This window comes from Silene latifolia, chromosome X (genome assembly GCF_048544455.1).
Source record: "Silene latifolia isolate original U9 population chromosome X, ASM4854445v1, whole genome shotgun sequence".
Classification (NCBI taxonomy): domain Eukaryota; kingdom Viridiplantae; phylum Streptophyta; class Magnoliopsida; order Caryophyllales; family Caryophyllaceae; genus Silene; species Silene latifolia.
Genome location: NC_133537.1, coordinates 323,023,656 through 323,048,133, shown reverse-complemented (window position 1 = coordinate 323,048,133; position 24,478 = coordinate 323,023,656). Strand labels below are relative to the sequence as shown.

The 24,478-nt window shown below is 39.4% G+C and overlaps 2 protein-coding genes across 2 annotated transcripts; one reads left to right on the top strand and one right to left on the bottom strand.

Annotated features, from left to right (window-relative positions):
* The first annotated feature begins 674 nt into the window (after window positions 1-674).
* LOC141622039 (caffeic acid 3-O-methyltransferase-like) lies at window positions 675-10,018 on the top strand. The gene is made up of 4 exons (XM_074438114.1): window positions 675-1,212; window positions 2,385-2,695; window positions 2,878-2,942; window positions 9,570-10,018. The coding sequence occupies exons 1-4, from the start codon at window positions 806-808 to the stop codon at window positions 9,882-9,884; spliced, it is 1,098 nt and encodes a 365-aa protein (XP_074294215.1). The 5' UTR covers window positions 675-805; the 3' UTR covers window positions 9,885-10,018.
* Window positions 10,019-12,465: 2,447 nt separating this feature from the next.
* LOC141620709 (uncharacterized) lies at window positions 12,466-13,974 on the bottom strand. The gene has a single exon (XM_074437512.1). It carries the CDS (start codon window positions 13,972-13,974, stop codon window positions 12,466-12,468), a length of 1,509 nt encoding a protein of 502 aa, XP_074293613.1.
* Between the last annotated feature and the right edge of the window lie 10,504 nt (window positions 13,975-24,478).

Sequence of the window (24,478 nt, the reverse complement as noted above, 5' to 3'; positions counted from 1 at the left end):
TAACAACCTGCATAACAACTTCTAACCGACTCTAGATGGTGGTTAGTTAACTTAACCTTAGTTAGTTAGCAACTACAATCTAACTAACTCTATTTATCCAATAGATTCCATGTGACGGAGTACTATTTAATTTTTTTTTTTTTTTTTTTTTTTTTTTTTTTATGTCGAGGGGGTTGAATTTCCTCGGGCCCATGCATTTCCGCACCACCACATGGACCATGTAAGCCACTCCCTTCGGGGCCACAGGTGGCTTTGTGATCATCGCCCACCCTGAATCGAACCTGGCGCTCAACTCCCGCGTTTTCGCAAGTTTGAGGTTTTTACTAGTGTCACATCACGTACAAGGTACTTTAATATTGTTATCTGCAATTATTTCATCCGGGAAAATTTCCCGTCAAAAATAAGACGGATTAGATATAGTCATTATAGTTTTTACGATAAAATATTACTATTTTCTGATAAAATGTTACCATTATTTTTAGAGTAAAAAGTGACAACTTTAATTATAACATTTTGTCATTTAAATGATTACATTCTATTAAAAAAATAGTGATTTTGTCCGTTTTATTTCAGACTGTCTAAAGTAAGAGTTAGTGCTCCTACTTGCTTTACTAGTCATATACTGCTCCTACTTGCTTTACTAGTCATATACCTGTGACCCACAAACACACTTCATTGTTGACAATTGAATGAAGTATAGTCTAATACTCCGTTAACAAAGGTGTATTTATTTGACAAATTCTAAGATCAAGAACATATTTTTTCATCTCAACCATTCTCCATAAAACGGGTTCAAATTAATTTAATGAAAGGTAAACAAATGAGTTCAAACGGTGAGGAAGCCGCATCACTAGCCATGTGTTTGGCTACATGGTCCGTTCCCTCAATGGTGCTTAAAGCTGTGCTAGAGCTCAACATCCTTGAAATCATTAAAAAACATGGACCAGGCTCCCAACTTTCTGCAGCCCAAATTGTTGCCCAACTACCTGCTGCAACCGCCAACCCAAATGCCGTGGTGAGCGTGGACCGTATGCTTCGTCTCTTGGCTAGCTTTTCCGTCTTGACTTGCTCCATCCGGGACGGGCCCGATGGCGGGATTGAAAGGATGTATGGGTTAGGCCCAGCTTGTGATTATTTGACTAAAAATGAGGATGGGGTTTCATTTGCCGCATTTGCCCTTCTAATGCAAGATAAGGTTATCATGGATGCATGGTGAGTCCAACTCTACTTTTCTTCCATCAATATATATCAATCGCTCGTTTCCGTGTCTCATCTTACGTCTATTGTGTGTCTCAGTGTCTATTGTGTTTGCTTTCTGACAATTTTTTCTCTTAATTTACAAAATTTTAATAATTAAGAGAGACGTGTCAAACTAAACGAGATCGTGGGATACCAAAAAAAAAAAAAAAAAAAATCAAAGACGGAGTAGTATGCATTTGTAGCTACTAGCTAGGCCGTCGGTTTGTGGCCTAGGCCCGGCACTAAAAAGGGGGTGGGCTGGGCTCAGCCGGGCTCCATATTATCTGGCCCGACCCTAGCCCATGTAGTATTTTTTAATTTTTACTAGGCCAAGTTGGGCTGGGCCAGAAATCCTGGACATTGGCCCGGGTAGAAGGGCGGGCTGGGCTGGCATACGGGCGAGAAAATACCGGCCCACAAATGCGAGCTGGCCCGCACCAGTTAACCATTCTACTACAAGTGACATACATGGACAATTTCGAATTTTAGTTAGTTTTGTATGTGACCGTCTAGGTAGCACCAAAACTGGACACCTTTATTACACGACACCTTTATTACGCGACACTAAGATCCTACGAAATCTAGACACGGACACGTTATATAAATTTAATTAAATATATATTTTATAGTTATAAACATTCGATTTTATTTTTATAAAAGTATTTTATTAAATTTAAATAAGTAAAGGTAAACTTGTCCCTGATTATAACTCATTTTCATTTCTCATCAAAACCCATCTTCTAATCAAGCTATTTCAAAAGCTCATTTTCCGTCTAAAGAACATCATTCACCTCAAATGATGTCCAAATGTTATGGACACGCGTCGGACGGCCCAAATACCATGGACACGCGTCGGACACGTGCCCAAATAAATGTTGAAAGTTAGACATGGCTTTATAGGCGTCCGACACATTTCGGCGTGTGTCCGAGGAGTGACGGTGTCCGACACGGTGTCGGACACGGGACAACTGATTAAGAGAAGTGTCCGTGCTACCTAGGTGACCGTCGATCTATTAGTTACGGAGTATTCTCTTACGAGATTATGTGATTGGTTTGAATCGCAATTAGTAAAAGGACAATGATAGGGCGCCACGAAATGTAATTACTGGATTAACGAAATGCATTTACCCAAAATCATACTGCAGTAATAATATGAAAGAGGCAATAATAGGAGGCGGAGTTCCATTCAACCAGACACATGGAATGAACATATTCGAGTACATAAGCAAAGATTCGAGGTTTCGTGAGGTGTTCTATAATGGAATGAAGCATCATTCTACCATTGTTACTAAGAAAATTCTTGAGATTTATCAAGGATTTTCGGGTATATCTACTCTTGTTGATGTTGGTGGTGCCACAGGAGATACAATTAGCCTCATTGTATCCAAATATCCTTCAATTAACGGCATCAACTTTGATCTTCCTCATGTCATCCAAAATGCACCCTCTTATCCTGGTAAGAATTATGCATTGATCGACGTTAATATGTGTACTCAGCACCTTTCGTTTCAATCGTTTATCTAAATCATTTACTTGCATTTTGATCAACTTGTCACTGGATAACAATATATGGTCACATAGACTAGCCTCAATAGTAGAAGTAATTAGTTACTGACTTTACCTGTCTGTCGTATGCAGGCGTCGAACATATTGCAGGAGATATGTATGTTACCGTGCCTAATGCAGATGCTATATTTATGAAGGTTTGGTTATATTACGGATTATATACAAATCGAAACATATTTATGCCAATTTAATTTAATTTAGAACAAATTGTTAGAATTAATCCGAATAGAGACCATAAATTTCATACTAAATTATTCGGTAAATACTAGATGCGGAAGCGTACCTGATTACATGATAAGAGGTTGGAATAAACCGTCTGAAGAGGCAGTCTTTAGGATTAGGTCTTCTAGTAGACACACATACCATGGGGATCTCTCTACTGATGGGATGCGGGGAGATTAGGTTATTGTGTGCTATCAGGGACCATAACCCAGGTGACTATATATAGTCTCCTTAATCTAATGCGCCCATCATGCATTAGTAACCTAATGGGTATCTACACAATTAAGATATCCGGCCCATACTTTATAAGACGTAATTAATATGCCCGTATTATATTATCCAGATGGATCACTATATTGGGCTAAACTTAAACGATAGCAAACAAATACAATTTGTATAATAGTTTGTCCACATAAATAGTATTGGACCCAATATTCTTACAATCTCCCACTTGGGTCAAATACAGATAGTGTGAGATAGTGTGTGACACCTGAAAAATTGTATTCATTTTATAACCTTACGCGCTCAACAATGCTATCAACATTCCAACCGTCTTATGCAATTCGGTCCATCAATCATACGAACATAGGATCAAAGCGGCCTTTGCTACGCTTTGTCGTAATACAGACCCTCAATGGTCACGTATGCCAATATAACCAACGACATGAATCTAATATAGGTGCGTAGCATGGAAACAACATCCAAATGTGATCCAAAATATGTATATTTCCAATTGGTCCACCTTAGTGAGATCAACCAAAATAACACAGAGTGAAACCGTAAACCGAAAACTTTATTTCTGCAGAACTTAATAACCGTAAACTTTAATGTGTCTAACATGACAAACTCCCACTTAAACTGAATTTCCTTAAAACCGAAACACCCATTTGAGCAATTAAATCAAGAAAGACCGTGGGTGGTAATTCCTTAGTAAGCGGATCCGCAAAATGGAGTTTGTATCAACATGTATAATTGACACCTTTTCAATCTGAATTGTTTCTTAAACAAACATCACTTATATTGTTATTAGAAACTTTACAATTGTACATTTGTCGCAAAATAACTAAAATGGTCTTTCAATACCGTACTAAATTTGCAGCCTCATGACAAATGTTCATAACCAACTAGGAGTCGAAATACCAAATGATCTCAACCTGAATCGATCTCCTATAAATAATGTTTTGTTCCAAATATAAATGACCAACAATATATTTGGCTGCCCTTAGTGGATCCAAGATCCTAATCCGTATTGCCTTAATATCTGTCCAACAAACTTTAGAATGTACGCAATATTCAAACGCATACAAGCTAAATATATACCATAATACTTAAACACATTAAATATTTCCTGAGACACCTGAATTTAAGCATTAATGAATTTTTCTGAATATTTTCCTTAGGGCATTTGAGACTAATTTGTCTCCTTTACTGAAAGGGTATTAACTAGAAATATTTACTTACTCCCACTGAATCTTGAGTATCTACAATCATCTACCCATTCATCTAAAACAAATAAGATGACAGCAAGGCAGATTTGTAATCTTTATGACGGAAAACCTTACTTGAGATTTATTGGATGAATTCCCTTATTGCAGAAAATCTACTTTGAATCTATTGAATCAAAGTTCTAGTTACTGCACTGAATAGTTTCATCAATGTCACCATTAAGAGACAAATCTTTAACATTCATCCAATGTAACCGAAAAACCGAATATGCCAAAATATCCTTATAGTCATTATCAACAAAATGATCATAAATGTCGCATTACCTTTTACACCCTTCTTGGTAACAAATGAATATTTGAAACCAATATATTTCATAACTTTAGGTAATGGAACAAATTAAAGTCCAAATATCATCATTCATCAAATAAGTTATTTTCTTTATGGCATCAATCCACTTATATGAGTTAGGACCTTCAATGGTTTGGCAAAAGTAGATTAAATCATCTTTATCATTCCATTATCTAAATCTTATTACAACTAGTTAGTCCGTCACTACATTGTTGTCCATTTTTATCTATATAGGAAAACAATGTAATTAATGTAGTTGTATACCTTATTATGTGGATCTTCTTATGAATTGGTTATTGAGATAGTTGAGTTTGTCCAACCAAATTGATCTTATAATCCTGTATAAGGAGACTTGAAACAATGTCTATTACCTTTTCTCCCACTCAAACTCAATATTCTCAATGAACCCCTTAATTTCCGTCTTAAATAGCTTTATTGTGGGATCATTACTTTATTACCCTTAAAACTTTAAGTACTATCCAACAAAATAGTTATTGACTTTCTTTAAGTCCAACTATTAACCTTATGACTTTTAAAACTCAACCTTAATTAGTTGGACATACCGGATGTGTACATTATTTACACTATGATTAAATAGTCAATGGTATTGTTAGAAATTTATCCATAGATAGCTGCAATCTTAAGAACTTATTACTAGAGTAATATGGAAAAGAGTATAAATAATCACACTCTTTACCAGGCCTTAGGATCTTGTTTGATTACATACTACACCATCCATATTAAGAATCCTCATATGGGGTAATAATATCAAATATAAGATCGAACTCCTCTAGAAATTCTTAAAAATAACCTTGACGTTGTTATCCTTAATATCATTTGCCAAAGTATTAACACTTATGATCAAAATGACATAATTATTCCTTTACTGAGAAAAATAACTCAGTCAAATATCACTGAAAACGTCAGGAACTTAAAACTTCTCACAAATGAGATTTAGATATCCATGCCTAAAATCCGTCTACAAATTAACATAATAATTTAAACCATTAATACTTAGATGTAGAATGGTTCATCTTTCCGTATATATGTTAATAATGAGACATTAAAAAAAAAAAAACAATTTTGGTATCTAATCTTCTCCCTTTAACCCTTAAATATGAATATCCGAAGTAAAGGGGTCAACAATTTCATTTTGACACAAAACTTTAATTTCCCTTTTAACGTGTCATACCGAAGAGAAATTGTAGTTTCATAATTCTTCTTTATATCCATTGAATTTTAGTGCAAGTTTACTTAAAAGAGATTCCAATCTAAACTATCTAAAGTTATCAAAAATGATAGCTTCACCCTTATTTGAATTAGGAAAATACAAAATTAATTATTTCTCAATAGACAAGAAACCAAATTTGTCCATACGAAAAATAACCCTTTTCACCTAAAGGCGGTACCGAAAGTATTTTCCACATACAAATAAAAGAATAAGTCATTAATGATAACTAAATTAGTTGACTGTCTCAAACTCAGATGATGACTTGCCCCAAATAGATGAATCTTTCATCATCACTTGGCTTGTCATATTTAGTTATACTTGCATCAATATACTTATGTGGGTGGAAAAACCAAATTCACCCACCAAACATGATTGGATATAAAAATTAACCTTAGACAAACCGAATGACTTGCCCCAAATAGATGAATCTTTCATCATCACTTGGCTTGTCATATTTAGTTATACTTGCATCAATATACTTATGTGGGTGGAAAAACCAAATTCACCCACCAAACATGATTGGATATAAAAATTAACCTTAGACAAACCGAATGAGAAGTTTAACTTTACCGACACGCCAAGCGTTAAAAATGGTACCAGATTTTCCTTATGTGTCCAAACTCTTAACAAACTAACGACTAAAAAAAAGTCTAACCTTATGTTTGTTGTTATTTCTTTGAGTTTGACTTTTGCAGCTTCTTAATTAACTGAATTAACTTAACTGAAACTGAAACAATGCCTTTAAATATTTCCCTAAATTCGAATAATCACTAAACTCATGCATTTTGAATGTAATACTTCTCAAAGTTACATACCTTAGTCCTTACGATAACTTTTACCTTATGAGAAGCAGAATTATACATTCTTAAAGCAAGGTTTAGATTATCGCGACCTGAATTAAGTATTTACATCCTCCTGCCATTCATTTAATAAATGGCTTCATCTGAGTTGAGTATGTAACTGAATATGACAGATATAAGAACCATGAATTTCAAGCTGAATGAACAAAACAATATCTTTATATTGTGAATAAATTCACATAAATAAAGTGTCTTTGCGAAATTAAATATTTAGTCTTTGGACATAAATACTAACTAGTTAAAGACTCTACTCTTTAGTAATTGTAATCAAATATTGACGATAAACTCACGTCGAATACAAAGCCTTCCTTTGGGCCGACTTAATATTCACGTGAAAATCCAAATAATCGTTACATATTTATTACCCTACGTATATGCAATTCGGCCAAATAATGGTCTTCCTTTGGGCCGACCATTATTCGCATGAACTACACACACTAGACCAAAAAATTGAATTTATTCACCTTAAAACTTTATGGGCATAATCCTTATGAGTGTCATAAAAATAATGACACTCCCCTAACTTGATTTTCAGATTCAATATTGGCATCCCCATCAACACAAGACACCTAGCACAACATTAAGTTTAGTCTTTGGGACATAAAATTAACTTGTAAGTGGTCATCTTGGTGTAGTGATCAAGTATTAACAATAAATTCCTGTCAAACATTAAGCCTTCCTTTGGGCCGACTTAATATTCACATGGAAACCTTACAATTGTTACATACTTATCACCACAAGCATGACTGAATTTCGGCCAAATAATAGCCTTCCTTTGGGCCGACCATTATCCGCATGAAACTCAATCACACACTGTAGTCATAATATTCTAAATCATTCAACTTACACAATAGAGGTTACTTTGGCAACTTATTGTGTCGATCAAACAACCTAAAATATTAGACCCGTTATTATAAATCCGATTGGCCAATTATTAAATCTGAAAACATAAGTTCTTAATTGACAAGTGACTTAACCTTTAGTGATAAAATACAAAATTATATCAAAACTTAATTAATAGCCAAATATCAACTAATCTGAAAATAAGTTCTTAATTTACCAGAAGGTGGTCATATATACCAAAGATCCCAAGAAGATTCAGAACTAATCTTAATCTTAATAAAGTTTAAAACAAGTCATAACAGTATAACACTAACTGAAAAAGGGACACATACCACCAACTTCATGATTGCAAATTGCAAACAGCAAGCGCATTTTCGTAAGAATTACCGAACCAAAATTGCATAATATCATGAACTCAAATTTGCATCATGAACATATATTAGTAATGATTGCCTTATACCATATAATTAAACGAGATCAATGCACATCATAACTTAATTACTTCGGTAAATCCAAAACCTCTTTATTCCTGGTGCAACACAAGACAAAGCAAACCAAAATCTAATACGAGTATAGAATAGGATTAAACCAAAAGTAGCTAATTGACCAGAACCACCGTCAAAAAGCATTATGTCATGATCATTACCAATATGTTTCATCCAGTAAATTAGCTAACAACCCAATATAGATAAGCAACATAATAGATTTTCTAGTTAAACAATAATTGCAAGTATGATGAATTAATATCACGTGCAATCAAGAGTAGAATCAATGGTATATAGCCTCTCCGTATATGTAAACCAGAATTTCAGAATTTTCTAATAGGACAATTAGAGTGTGCCTAATGAGTCAAAAGACAAGTAGAATTTTGGTATTGCCATATACCAGCAGCAAAGAAAGCGAAAAACGAACCATCAAATTTTCATGGCAATAAACAAGATTAGCAGGTTGCTCTAATTAATCAAAACTTTAATCAACCCAATCCCAAAATCGCTAATCTCAGATAAAAATTAATAACTATCATGAGTAATTATATGGAGCACATGTAAATACGAGGGACTTTGTTCCAATAAATAATTCATGAAAGCAAATCTTAAACCATACCATCCGAATTGCAAAATTCATGGATGTGTTGTATCAATCAAATCCATCCCAAATAATTTAACATGAAGGTGGCTCTGATACCACTTGTTAGAATTAATCCGAATAGAGACCATAAACTTCATACTAAATTATTCGGTAAATACTAGATGCGGAAGCGTACCTGATTACATGATAAGAGGTTGGAATAAACCGTCTGAAGAGGCAGTCTTTAGGATTAGGTCTTCTAGTAGACACACATACCAGAGGTTGGAATAAACCGTCTGAAGAGGCAGTCTTTAGGATTAGGTCTTCTAGTAGACACACATTCCATGCGGGGAGATTAGGTTATTGTGTGCTACTAGGGACCATAGTCTCCTTAATCTAATGCGCCCATCATGCATTAGTAACCTAATGGGTATCTACACAATTAAGATATCCGGCTCATACTTTATAAGACGTAATTAATATGCCCGTATTATATTATCCAGATGGATCACTATATTGGGCTAAACTTAAACGATAGCAAACAAATACAATTTGTATAATAGTTTGTCCACATAAATAGTATTGGACCCAATATTCTTACACAAATGTTATTAGTTTCTGTACATCAATTAGACGCTAACTATCTTATTAACTCGATTAAATTTCATTTGATTAAATCGTACAAGATTAACTCAAATTACGCTATAAGTTTACCATGATGTTACTAACAAATTTGATTTTCACAGTGGACATTTCACACAGCCAGCGACGAACAATGCATAAAATTACTGAAGAATTGCCATACAGCGTTACCAAATAACGGGAAAGTAATAGTGTGCGAGTATATTGTACCTGAAGTGCCTGAAACAAGTTACTCAGCTAATACAGCATTCATTTTCGATGCAATTATGTTCGCTGTGCCTGGTGGAAAAGAACGAACCAAGCGACAATACCAAGCCTTAGGCAAAGAAGCTGGTTTCCTAAGTTTTCAACTTATTTGTTCTGCTTGTGATACTTGGATCATGGAATTCATGAAAGATGACCCGATCAGAACTGACTAAAACATAATTCGGATTTGGACTTATTGTGGTTATTTGGGTGTGGATTGTTGTTGATACGTCACATGAACAAAGATGTAATTCGAGTTGTTTCAATAAGATATACTCTGTGAATGCATGGTTTCAATTCTTGTAAACACCGTTGTTATTACGTAGCTTAGTTGGTAAAGTCGTGTGAGGTGGTTTTCATGACCTGTGTTCAAATCCCAGCATCAAAATCGCCCTTATAGCTGCCTTTGGACCAAAAATATTACGGAGGGACTATATTAATAATGTCGATGTGAATTGATTGCGTATGGATCACAAAACTATTAGACTCTAACAACATCAAAAGAAATCGCTTTCAAGATTAAACGAATCAATAATAGCTCACATAAATGATGATCACCTGCTTACTTAACTATAATTGTTGCGTTTAAACCAACACCAACCATGATGTTTGTACGTCACCTAATTTTCCTCAATATATAAGCTCCATATAATCCAAAACATTAGATAAAACGAAGAACCAGTTATTATTAAGGCGCGAAAAGATAGAAAAAAAATAATTATGGGCAAGTTTTTGAGAGGTTTTGGAGTGTCGTTTTTGGTGTTTATGGTTGCACTGGTGTTCGTAGGATTAGCTGAGAAAAGAGATGTTGAAGAAAAGAATTATAGTGTGCGTAAACACGGGTATTATGGGGGTGGTGGAGGAGACGGAAGCAGAGGCAGCATTGGTGGAGTCGTTGATTGTGGAAAAGGCAGCATGGAAGCGGCAATAGTGGCTAAGAAAGCGACAATTGTGGCTGTGGAAGCAGTAGTGATTGCTTTGAAAGCGGCAAGGGTGGCTGTGAGAGCCACGATGGATATGATTTTGGATGTTATAATGGAGGCAGTGGCTATTTAAATGATACGAGTAGCTATGAAAGCGGTATTGGTAGCAGTGTTATTCAACTGGGAGCTATCGAAGCAGTGACAGTGGTTATAGTTAGGGGTGTTAATGAGACGAGATAGCTCGCGAGCAACTCGGGCTTGGCTCGCTCAAAGCTCGGCTCGAGAGCTTAACGAGTCAAGTTGAGCTAACGTTGGCTCAGCTCGAAATGCTAAAGAGCGGCTCGAACTTGTGTAATTAGATAAATATTACTCATATTTTATAAAAATATTTTGTCATGATTATATATTTATATCACATACTCCCTCCTATTCTCAATAACTCTCTCTATATGGTAAAGTATTATAGTTGGTAGGAGATTGGAGAGAGAGACTGTATTGTGTGATATTATTGTGGGTGGGGTGATTAAAAAAAGATAAATTATGAGTATTGTTGGGTATTGTTGTGCGGTGGGTACTGGTGTGGGGTGGGGTGAGGTGATTAAAATAAGTATAAAAGTTTGTCAAATAAGGAAATAGAAAGAGTATTGTGATAGATGAAAAAGGAAATAGGGAAAGTTATTGACAATAGGAATGAGTATAAAAAATGTCTAATTAATTTTCCAATATTTGTATATAAAGCTTTCGAGCCTTGTTATTGAAAATATCGATTAAAAAAACAAAAATTCAACAATTATATAAAAGGGAAATTGATACGAGTAGCGAAAGCTTAACGAATTTTAACAAACTTGAAACTTGTCACGTGATAAGCGTGACAATCTAACAGAAAAGAACGAACACAAAAGGGGGTATTTGCTCAGATTAGACCTATAATCCGAACAATGGTGAATTATAGTCAAGACCTATTGACTATAACCCGTGTTAAAGCTTGAAAACGCGTCAAACTATAACAATGGCGGAACGAAAACACGTCGAACCTGTGCTTACAATTGTAAACGTGCAAACTGCCTTTTTATTTATCACTTGAATACCTAATTGAGATACAGGCAGATGATATTTATAGCTAATTAAAACTGATTCCTAATTGACGTATAAAACTCCTACTGCTAAAAAAAACGTCCTACTTAGGACTCCTAACCAACCTAATCAACAATTAAAATAAAAAACTTTAATAACTAAGATTAATCTAACCGCTAATTAATCTGATCTTAGGATTAGTTTTATTTGACTAAACTACTAAATAATTAACTAACATGCTGCTTCGAAGACAGGTAGTTATTTTACTTAGTCCCGGGTTCGAGCCTTGCCCCCTGCAACCATGTTCTTCACGGCACTTGCATCATCTCCTCCCTCTTGAGAAGGAATTGTCCTCAATTCTTGAAGACCCAACCCACCGGGATCAAAGACTAATCTGACAGATACCGACGCGTAACTGATGACGAAAATTAGCAACAATTTTGAACACGTTGTTGAACCATTCTTGATGCTAATTTGCAGCTTGTTCGCCCCTTTTATTTTCAAACTCCCCTTGTGCCAGCCACCCCTCCACCCTCCGTGCACAAGTCTTGAAATTTTGTCAGCAACCGTGTAGACAATACTGAATTGATAAGACGGTCTTTTAACCATTGCATCACTATCCACTGTGAAAGCTCGAACCAAGTAGGAACCTAATGGGTTTTTATCACCCTTCCTGCTATCTGGTATATTATTTAAAATGTATAATACTTTGTTGTCATTTTCAAACTTTATCTCCTCATCCAGCAATGGTTCAATTTCATCCTCCATTGTCAGTAATGTCAGACTCGGTTTTTTCCCCACGGTCAGAATGCATATTACGGCCTGCCCCAGGTGTCATAGGCTTCAAGATGACCTTCTTTTCTTTATTTAGTAGCTCATACTCATTGCTCCTACCTCGGTGCACTACATCACGATCGAATTGCCAGGGACGACCTAAAAGAATGTGACAAGCTTCCATTGGTATGACATCGCACAAAACCTCATCCTGGTATAATCCCATCGTCAAACCCACTTGAACTTGCCTTGATAACTTCACCTTGCTTCCGTCATCGAGCCAATGTAAAGCATAAGGCTTGGGATGATCCGTGGTTGGCAAAGACAGTTTAGACACCATCTCACTTGAAGCTGCGTTGGTACAACTTCCGCCATCGATAATCAGGCTACACCAACGATCATTTACCTGACACTTTGTATAGAAGAGTTGATTTTGTTGTTCCGCGCTAATAACAGGTTCTAGTTCAGCTTGTAAGGAACGAACAACCAAGGTCGTGTCGTAAATAGGCGCCTTATAAACCTCCACGCCCTCCTCTTCCTCCTCAACCTCCTTGAATGTGAAAATTCCACCTACTGCCTCCTCTTCCATTAATTCATCCCGAACAGAAATCGCTTCACGCAAAGTGATGTTTCGTTTATTAGGACAAGCGTTTTGGTAATGCCCGAAACCTTGACATTTAAAACAACGAACCTTCATTAGACTTTGTTCTCTTGGAGGTGCAACTGCTTTTGATGCCGCAGGAGCTGCTACTGGAGTGATTGCCGGTACAGCAGCCTTGTTGGTGCTTGAATTCGAACCACTTGCTTCCAATGTGTCGTTTTTTGACCAAGATAACGATTTGTTCAAGTCACTTGTTCCATATTCTGCCCTGCCCTGTGCTTCAACTTTTAAACTGAAACCGCAAAGAGTATCAAAATCTGAATATGGATGTAACTCCACAATGTGAGCAATGTTTTGATTCAAACCCCGCAAAAATCGTGCCATCTTCAGCTCCTCGTTTTCCTCCAACTCTCCCATCATAGCCAACTTCTCGAACTCATTTATATACTCCTCCACGCTCAACTTTCCTTGCGTCAAATCCGCTATCTTGCGATATAAGTCCAATCTATGAGTAGTGGGTACATACCTCTTTCTTAATTTACGTTTCAAAGAGTCCCAAGAAGTGATTTTCGCCTTGCTTGACCGTGCCCTCTGGGATTTTAGATTCTCGAACCAAAGAGATGCTCCTCGACTCAGCTTGAGTATAGCATACTTGCAATGTTTCTCGTCCTCCAAGTCTTTAAAATCGAACATCCGGTCTATCTTCCGTTCCCAATCCAAGTAGTCTTCCGGATCAGTTCCGCCAACAAACTCTGGGAGTTCTGTAATCTTGAACTCATCCACCGGCCTGGATGGTTCACCTCGTCGTGGCTGCCACCATTGATTAGCCTCATGAATACTCTCCAACGCCCTACGGATGCTATTCATAAATTCAGGATTGGAAAAATCCATATCGTTAAGGATCAAGAGCCGAAGCTCTGATACCGCTAATGATACGAGAAGCGGAAGCTTAACGAATTTTAACAAACTTGAAACTTGTCACGTGATAAGCGTTACAATCTAACAGAAAAGAACGAACACAAAAGGGGGTATTTGCTCAGATTAGACCTATAATCCGAACAATGGTAAATTATAGTCAAGACCTATTGACTATAACCCGTGTTAAAGCTTGAAAACGCGTCAAACTATAACAATGGCGGAACGAAAACACGTCGAACCTGTGCTTACAATTGTAAACGTGCAAACTGCCTTTTTATTTATCACTTGAATACCTAATTGAGATACAGGCAGATGATATTTATAGCTAATTAAAACTGATTCCTAATTGACGTATAAAACTCCTACTGCTAAAAAAAACGTCCTACTTAGGACTCCTAACCAACCTAATCAACAATTAAAATAAAAAACTTTAATAACTAAGATTAATCTAACCGCTAATTAATCTGATCTTAGGATTAGTTTTATTTGACTAAACTACTAAATAATTAACTAACATGCTGCTTCGAAGACAGGTAGTTATTTTACTTAGTCCCGGGTTCGAGCCTTGCCCCCTGCAACCATGTTCTTCACGGCACTTGTATCATCTCCTCCCTCTTGAGAAGGAATTGTCCTCAATTCTTGAAGACCCAACCCACCGGGATCAAAGACTAATCTGACAGATACCGACGCGTAACTGATGACGAAAATTAGCAACAATTTTGAACACGTTGTTGAACCATTCTTGATGCTAATTTGCAGCTTGTTCGCCCCTTTTATTTTCAAACTCCCCTTGTGCCAGCCACCCCTCCACCCTCCGTGCACAAGTCTTGAAATTTTGTCAAGAACCGTAGACAAAACTCGAATTGATAAGACGGTCTTTTAACCATTGCATCACTCTCCACTGTGAAAGCTCGAACCAAGTTGGAACCTAATGGGTTTTTATCACCCTTCCCGCTATCTCGGTATATTATTTAAAATGTAAGTAATATCATTGTCATTTTCAAACTTTATCTCCTCATCCAAAGAATGGTTCAATTTCATCCTCCATTGTCGCAATGTCGACTCGGTTTTTTCCCCACGGTCGAATGCATATTACGGGCCGCCCCGTGTGTCATAGGCTTCAAGATGACCTTCTTTTCTTTATTTAGTAGCTCATACTCATTGCTCCTACCTCGGTGCACTACATCACGATCGAATTGCCAGGGACGACCTAAAAGAATGTGACAAGCTTCCATTGGTATGACATCGCACAAAACCTCATCCTGGTATAATCCCATCGTCAAACCCACTTGAACTTGCCTTGATAACTTCACCTTGCTTCCGTCATCGAGCCAATGTAAAGCATAAGGCTTGGGATGATCCGTGGTTGGCAAAGACAGCTTTAGACACCATCTCACTTGAAGTCGCGTTGGTACAACTTCCGCCATCGATAATCGTGCTACACCAACGATCATTTACCTGACACTTTGTATAGAAGAGTTGATTTTGTTGTTCCGCGCTAATAACAGGCTCTGGTTCAGCTTGTAAGGAACGAACAACCAAGGTCGTGTCGTAAATAGGCGCCTCATAAACCTCCACGCCCTCCTCTTCCTCCTCAACCTCCTTGAATGTGAAAATTCCACATACTGCCTCCTCTTCCATTAATTCATCCCGAACAGAAATCGCTTCACGCAAAGTGATGCTTCGTTTATTAGGACAAGCGTTTTGGTAATGCCCGAAACCTTGACATTTAAAACAACGAACCTTCATTAGACTTTGTTCTCTTGGAGGTGCAACTGGTTTTGATGCCGCAGAAGCTGCTACTGGAGTGATTGCCGGTACAGCAGCCTTGTTGGTGCTTGAATTCGAACCACTTGCTTCCAATGTGTCGTTTTTTGACCAAGATAACGATTTGTTCAAGTCACTTGTTCCATATTCTGCCCTGCCCTGTGCTTCAACTTTTAAACTCAAACTGCAAAGAGTATCAAAATCAATATGGTCAGAACTCCACAATGTGAGCAATGTTTTGATTCAAACCCCGCAAAAATCGTGCCATCTTCAGCTCCTCGTTTTCCTCCAACTCTCCCATCATAGCCAACTTCTCGAACTCATTTATATACTCCTCCACGCTCAACTTTCCTTGCGTCAAATCCTCTATCTTGCGATATAAGTCCAATCTATGAGTAGTGGGTACATACCTCTTTCTTAATTTACGTTTCAAAGAGTCCCAAGAAGTGATTTTTGCCTTGCTTGACCGTGCCCTCTGGGATTTTAGATTCTCGAACCAAAGAGATGCTCCTCGACTCAGCTTGAGTATAGCATACTTGCAACGCTTCTCGTCCTCCAAGTCTTTAAAATCGAACATCCGGTCTATCTTCCGTTCCCAATCCAAGTAGTCTTCCTGATCGCCCGCCAACAAACTCGGGAGTTCTCAATCTTGAACTCATCCACCGGGCCGGATGGTTCACCTCGTCGTGGCTGCCACCGTGGATTAGCCTCATGAATACTCTCCAACGCCCTACGGACGCTATTCATAAATTCAGGATTGGAAAAATCCATATCGTTAAGGATCAAGAGCCGAAGCTCTGATACCACTAATGATACGAGTAGCGGAAGCTTATCGAATTTTAACAAACTTGAAACTTATCACGTGATAAGCGTGACAATCTAACAGAAAAGAACGAACACAATAGGGGATATTTGCTCAGATTAGACCTATAATCCGAACAATGGTGAATTATAGTCAAGACCTATTGACTATAACCCGTGTTAAAGCTTGAAAACGCGTCAAACTATAACAATGGCGGAACGAAAACACGTCGAACCTGTGCTTACAATTGTAAACGTGCAAACTGCCTTTTTATTTATCACTTGAATACCTAATTGAGATACAGGCAGATGATATTTATAGCAAATTAAAACTGATTCCTAATTGACGTATAAAACTCCTACTGCTAAAAAAAATGTCCTACTTAGGACTCCTAACCAACCTAATCAACAATTAAAATAATAAACTTTAATAACTAAGATTAATCTAACAGCTAATTAATCTAATCTTAGGATTAGTTTTATTTGACTAAACTACTAAATAATTAACTAACATGTTGGTTCGAAGACGGGTAGTTATTTTACTTAGTCCCGAGTTCGAGCCTTGCCCCCTGCAACCATGTTCTTCACGACACTTGTATCAGAAATGCTATATACAACCCAATGGGTTGTATTTAAGCATTTAATACCTTCCAAATTTGGTATTAATTTATAAATTAGAGAATAAACTACACATAAATCTATGCAATTAATGCATATATTAAGTGTTTATTTCCTTTTTTAGTTTCTTAAATACAACCCATTGGGTTGTATTTATCATAATCCTTATATATAAGCCTAAGTTGAGTTCGAGTTTGGCTCGAACTCGCGTTAAAGCTCACATGCTTGATAACGAACGCAATGTTTTAAAGCTCAGGTGAGCTCAAGCTCGAGTTTTACTTTATGAGCACAAGCGGAGCAAGGCCGAGCTCGAACTCGACTCGGCTCGTTAACAACCCTAGTTATAGTCAGTGTAGGAAAACAACTCACCGTATATTCCTAGAAGAAAAATTAGAACAAGCTTATTTTATGTAAGAACGAGAGTGTCTTTGTCATCAAATCGAAGCTGCCTCACTCCATGTACAAGAATCCGCAGTTATCAACCTCCATGTTCCAGGGATACAAGACGTCTACGTCCTCCGATATAAGACAAAGAAGCAAAATGAGAATTTGATAGAACGCAATTCAATTAAGAAGATGTATTTTGAGCAATAGAATTTGATGGAACTAATTATTCTTTGTACTCAATTTATAATAACCCATATTGGGCCGCCAAGGTAATGGGCAAACCCTCTGACAAATTTTGACTCTCGACACAAGTGTGAGCATTTTGGTCCATCAAGCGAAATTTCACCCTGACTCTGGTGAAATTTCACCTTCAAGTATTTTTCGACTGACAACACAATTCTAATTATTTTGGTCAATTCAGGAAAATTTCGTTTCAACCTCCTGACTTTAAGCACAAAAAAAAAACCCAAAAACTCATACACAACATTTTTGTTTAAAAGTTATGCCTAGTCTTGTTAATGGGGTGATACACAATTGCACATAACTATGATACACCTTGAAATAGACAACCTCCATAAAACACAAGAATTAGAAAATCCCACAACGTGCAAAAATTGGGAGTTCGTTTGGTTGCCACTTTTTTTTTGACAAAATGTAAGATTTTAAAAATCCAACGATTTTCCAATTCTTCCATTACGGAGGAGTTGGATTACCTAACCCCTAGATATTTCAAAACTCTTATGTAAATCCTATATAAGACAACCAAATGTCTTTACTAATAAAGTCATGTAAATTTCCATGCAAGGGTATAATTCCCTTGAATTCGATATTCCCGTGGAGTTTAATTCTGGCAGTCAACCAGATGATGCTCAATTTTCGGGAAATAGTTTTTAATCTTATTTTCATGACACTATCAAAGTCACATTTTATGGTAAAAATGAAACTTTGAGTAATTTTTTTTAATTATTATTTCTTATACGTCATTGAGGAAACACTTTTTTTTTCTTTTTTTTGGTGTTCGTGTGAGTAAATCAAAGTAATCATCATTAACGAAATTGATTAATCCATTCGCTCAGAGAGCTCTCCAAAGAAGTAAGTAATTAACAAAAAAGTTTCTTTAGCTCCGATTAATGAAGATGATACTTGGTCCATAATCACACCAAATCTAACAATCTCAAATAGGACCCTAATGCGTGAAATTAAAACAGTTTAATACTATTCGAGCTGATATTTTATATCCCAAAAAGCAGTGACAGAGGTAAAATTTATAGTTAGGGAGGGTGAAAAAATTCAGCGCTCGCTCGATATACAAGAATTCTCAGTTATCAACCTCCAGGGATACACGACATCTACGTCCTTCCGCTCCTTCGATATAAGACAAAGAAGCAGAATGAGAATTTGGTAAGATGATGTATTTTGTGCAATAGAATTTGATGGAACTAATTATTCTTGAGGGTTGATTTTCATCGACGACGTTTTAGTAACTATCGGCGACGTTTTCATTCCAAAAGACGATAATGCCCTTGCACATTAACCCTACTTTCCCTCTCTAAACATTTTTCTCTCAAATTCTAACAAAAATCAATTAAAAAAAAAACAACAACATCAATTAGCATGACGGAACCCGAATCACGGAAATGTAAACAAATAAAAAATGTTAGAAAATAACCCACATCGACTGGAAAACATAAAAAATGTAAGAAATCGGCAAATAAAGGCAATAAACACGATTCATAAAAAATTGACCGAACCACGAATGAAATGTTGAATTTCAACATTCGTTCATGGAGCAAACCTTGCATTTTAACCGTTTGCCATGGAGTGAAAGTTGAAATCCGACATTCAACCATGGACCAAACCTCAAGATCCAACGTTTACCATGGAGCAAACCTTTTCTTTTTTTTTACCACCCAAAAAAAAAAATTGACCATAGACCAACCTCAAAATCCTACGTTCAACCATGGAGGAAAGTTGAAATTCAACTTTCGACCATGGCATCAACGTTGAATCCCAACGTTTGCACCATGGATTTTCAACTTCCGTCCATGGTGTTTGATGAGTCATAATTATATGCATATTTATGCCCCCCCTTAATTACTTTTGATACGGTTTTCGTGCTAAATTATATTATTTACATGTCTTTTATGTTAGAACGTTGATACTTCCGCTATTTCATGTTTAATACAGGAATGATGCATTTGAGGAGCAAAGGAATGAAATGAGCATCACGGAGTAGGCATGAAGGAATACACGAAACATGGCACGAGAATCCATAAGAATGAAGGAAGAGAAGTTAAAAAGACAACACGAGGAAAAGAGGTGAAGATGGATGGTTCCTCGACCAACTGAGCACAGTCTTGATCGAGGATGTTGGGTACTCGATCGAGTGGCCATAGGCTCGATCGAGGATCCTATTATTTCCAGAAATTTCCGTAATCTCCTTAAGTCGGTTATGTTTTATTATAAATACCTAAATCGTACCCTAGTTTATTTTACATTTTATTTTCCGTAGCTACAGTAGAATTACCCTAGAAAACTCTAAAGTATTCTTAGTTTAGTTTAGTTTTGTTCTTACTTTCGGATCTAAGCTTGTTTTTCATTATTATTGTTCCGAGTGTAATTCCAGAGCAAGTATTGTTACCACTCGTAGCTTGTAGAATGACGTCTTTGCTCGAATCCTCCTTTGGTCTCTCCTGAAACGATGAACAAACTGAGGGCTCGGCTTTGGCCGAGCGTACTCACTCCGACGCTCAAGTCAGTAAACTTAGAGAGATAAGCTGTGTTACTTGGCTAAGTATGTATTGTAGAGAGATAAGGAAGATATTACCAGATGAATAGTGGTTCTTAGGTTAAATTGTGGATCCTTTCCTTAATGAGGGTTGAGGAGTATTTATAGACTTTCACCTATTGTCACGTAGTGGCCAAGTGGCCAAGTGGCTAGCAGGTGGAAAGACCGTTCTACTCTCGGCCGATGGACCTATGGCAGGCCGACCGAGGGGTCTTGGATATGAGTACGCGGATATGTGCCCCGGCTGGCTAGTTGCCTGGCCGAGACCCAGGTGACAGGCCGATGGGCTGCATCGGCTAGGCTGTCTAAGTCGTTGTCTTTGCTGTGGATATCTTTGACCTTGCTCAATATGTTGACTTGGTCAGCGGTGCAGAATATGCCCCATCAATTTGCCCCCAGCGTAGTCTATGACGTGGTATGGGCTCCGATGTATGTTGAGCGTATATTCTGCGCAAGTAATTTGTAAAAAATTTTCTGCATCGGCTTCTTCTACTGCATCGGCTTCTTCTACCGCATCGGCTTCTTGGGTCTGCTTGGGCCGTATCATATCCCCCCTCCACATGGATGTGTAAAGGGCATCCGATGTGGAAAAGAAAGCGACGCTGGCCGAGACCAGGGTTGAGAGTGCCGGTTGTTTTTGATTGCCCCCGGCCGGTGCTGCCTAGCTTGGTTGATCATGTGGCTGGCGGAGAACAGATACTTAGGAATTTGTTGAGGAAGGTGAATAGGCGAAGAGATATGAAAGGGCGTGTTGAAGACGCTTGGTCACTGTTGCATTGATTGACATTCAACTGTTACAACGATTGACATTCCGTGGTTGCATGTCCGACACGTGTCTGTTCGCTGATTGGCTGACGCTTCATGGGCTGTGCCCTGATTGGTCCTTCTTCATGGGCTTTCCCCTATAAATAGGGCAGTTAGTCCCAGAAATTGGCCACCAATTTCATTCTCTCCAAAATTTCTTCTCTAAACTTTCAAGGACTTTGTCTTCTAATTTTCAGAGTTGTCACTCCGGCGTAGTACTTTTCTTCAAGGTAACAAACGAAGTTTCCAACTTTTTAACTTTGTAAGTTTTTGTTGTAAACATGTCTTCTGCTGATGCCGGGACTAGTAAACCGACGCCCGGGGGTTCCCCGTCGCGTCTTGATGAGGAGGGGATACTAGACGCCATCCCGATAAGGTCTGGGGGCCCTAGGTCTCCTTCTCCCGAAGTCGATCCACAAATTTTGGAGGACTGGGAGGATGATGATGATGTTGATGATGACTTCGATGATGCCGAAAGGGCTCATCCTAATGAGGGGAGGCAGTACGTCATGGATCACGGTGACGCCTGTAAGGTCCGCCTTGACCGTGCTTGGACCCATAAGTTCGCCAGTTGTTCCGGCGAGACATTTTTCGAGGGCCATTTCCACTTTGGCAGGGGATACAAAATTGTTATCCCTGAGGAGGGTCAGGCTGTTTGTTGCCCTCAGCCGGGTTGTACCGGCGTGTACATGCGGCACTTGGAGTACGGGCTCCGGTTTCCGGTGAATGAATATGTTATGGCCATCATTAGAGCCATGAACGTCGCCGTGGCCCAACTGCACCCGTTGGCTATTAGGATCATAGTCGGCTTTGTCTGGCTCTGTCTCTTCAAGGGGGAGGTCCCAACGGTTAACTTATTCCGTCGGCTTCACCACCTTCGGCCGTCTATTGCTGGTCGCGTCGGATGGTACAGCGTGCAAATGGAGCAGGGTTACGTCTCTGTTGACAAGCTTTCTTCCTGCAAAGACTGGAAAGATCGGTGGGTGTACGTTGAGGTGTCGGATGACTATCCGCTGTCCCGGTCCTTCCAGCACCAAGTTAATTTGCGGTGCGAGACTAAGGCGGAGCATGACAAATGGGTCTCCCGAAAAAAGCTTAAGATTGACGCCGGCAAGGTCCCTCTTACTGCGGATGAGAAGCTGGCGATGCGGCTTTTTGAGGCGGACAAGAGTGGGGTGCCGAAAAGATGGATTCCCCCAACGCAGATCATTCTTCAGGATGAGCTGCTCTGCCATGTCGGCCTCATACCGGCCCTAGCGCAGGGTGAGTGGGGTCGGTGTGAGGCCCATCTCTGCTCTCAATGTTTTATATTTTGAACTTTGATTTATTCCTCGCTTAACTCTTGGTTTGTTTCCTTTGCAGATCATTTTGGTTCGGACCTGTCTGAGGATACCCTCCGGAGAATGGGGCTGCACAAGGATAAGACCGTTGCTGTTTTGCATCCTAAGGCTCTAGCCCATGACCGCAGAACGTCGCCGAATGATCTCATGGATCAGCAGCTGAAAGGCTTGAATGTGGTGGCGGCCCAGGCGAAGGTTGCTAGTAACATGCCGCGCCACACGCGGAGAACAAAGTCTTCGGCGGCGACGGCGTCAACATCAGTTCCACCTCCCATCCCTTCAGTCCAGAAGGAGACGGTGGAGATCGTTGATATCACCGATGGGGGGAACTCCGATGCGGAGGAATCTTCCCTTGTCCGTAAGAGGAAAGGACCTGCTCCTGCCGCTAAAGCTTCCACTGCTACTGCCGATACTGCTGCCGGCAAGGAAATGCGTCCTCCGGCCAAGAAGGCCAATCATGGTACGGATATATCCTGTGGTTCAGATTTAGCCGGTTCATTAGGCGTTCCTGATGACAGGCTCTCCGGTATGTCCATGCATGTTGACACTGATGCTTTAACTGAATTTTTGTAGATCAACCGCTGCCGTCAACTGGTCACACTATTGAACGGCGTGCCGTGAAGGAAACTGTGCAGGCAGGTGGTCAAGACGCCACCGTCGTCACCTCCTTCCCGAAGCCTACCCCCCTCCAGATTAAGTCGGAGGGCGTAAGTCTGATCAGGTCACTGGCGAAGTGGGCTGGTACGGCCGGTGCTCTTATTGTGGAGCAAGAGAAGGCCATTGTTGATGCTGCCCCACAGCTCGAGCGGCTAAGGCTTGAACTCGACGCCGCGAACAAGGAGGCTAAGAGGGCCAAGGCTGAGGCTGAAGAGGCAGTCCGTGCTGAGGGGAAACTCAGGGAGGACGCTGAAAAGGAGGTCCTTGCTGAGAGAGCCAAAGCCGAGGCTGCGGCGGCTGAAGCTGCCAAGCTGCTGGAGAAGTGTGACCTTGTTCAGAGGCACGCCGACCTTTATTTCCAGCAGAGGAATGAATTTAGGGGCCTGTTTCAGGCCCAGGGTAAGGTGGTCCGGAACAAGGATGCTATCATCGCCCAAATGGAGGAAGACATTGAGACGCTCCAAACCGTTATCCTCCCTAACATGTGCGCCGAGTATCGGGACCTGGCCGAAGAAGCTGCCAGGGAAGTGATTGGGGAGCTCTTCCCTCTTGATGGTTCCTTTCCGTGGGACAAATTTGACGAGCTGTTTGACGACAAGCTCGAAGCTAAAGAGAAAGACGCGGAGGAGAAGGCCAAGGAAGAGGTGAGGGTGAAGCAGGAGGAGGAGGCGGCCGCGGAGAAGGCAGCCCTTGCTGAGAAGACTAAGGCGGCCAAGGAGGAAGCCGAGAGGATGAAGGTAGCTGAGGCTGCTGAGGCTGAGGCTGCTAAGAAAGCTGAGGCTGCTGAAGCTGAGGCGGCTAGGAAAGCTTCTGGGTCGTCCCTCGAAGATGATGCTGCCACCGCTGCTGAGGGCAAGCAGCAACAGGCATAGGGAGACGGGCGGTCGTCACCAGGCTCACCCGGCGTCTCGGATAGCTTCAGCTGTTCGGGAGCCAATTATTAAGCCTTCCCTCCCTGCCATCTTTTGGCGCTTCAAATGATATCTGTAACCTTTTGCTTTTATTTTCCTTGTATTTTGTACAACTTTGGTAGGTTGCGTTTTGGCTTATCCTTATGGGGACGGCCGTCGTCTGTATTTTCCTCACTTGTAACCTGTTTATCATTTTTAATAAGAGTTTGCTTATTTGCCCTCGGCTTGGCCGGGGCTTTTTTATCACCGTACTTGTCTTCTTGCGTTATTAATTGAGTGCTTTTTCGTTTTTACCTTTGGCCTGGCCGAGGCAGTTAGAATGCGTATCTCAACTGTAACGTCTTTTTTAAAACATGTTGACCTGTTGTGAACATGTTAGCGTATCGGTCGTTGTGTCCCCGTCG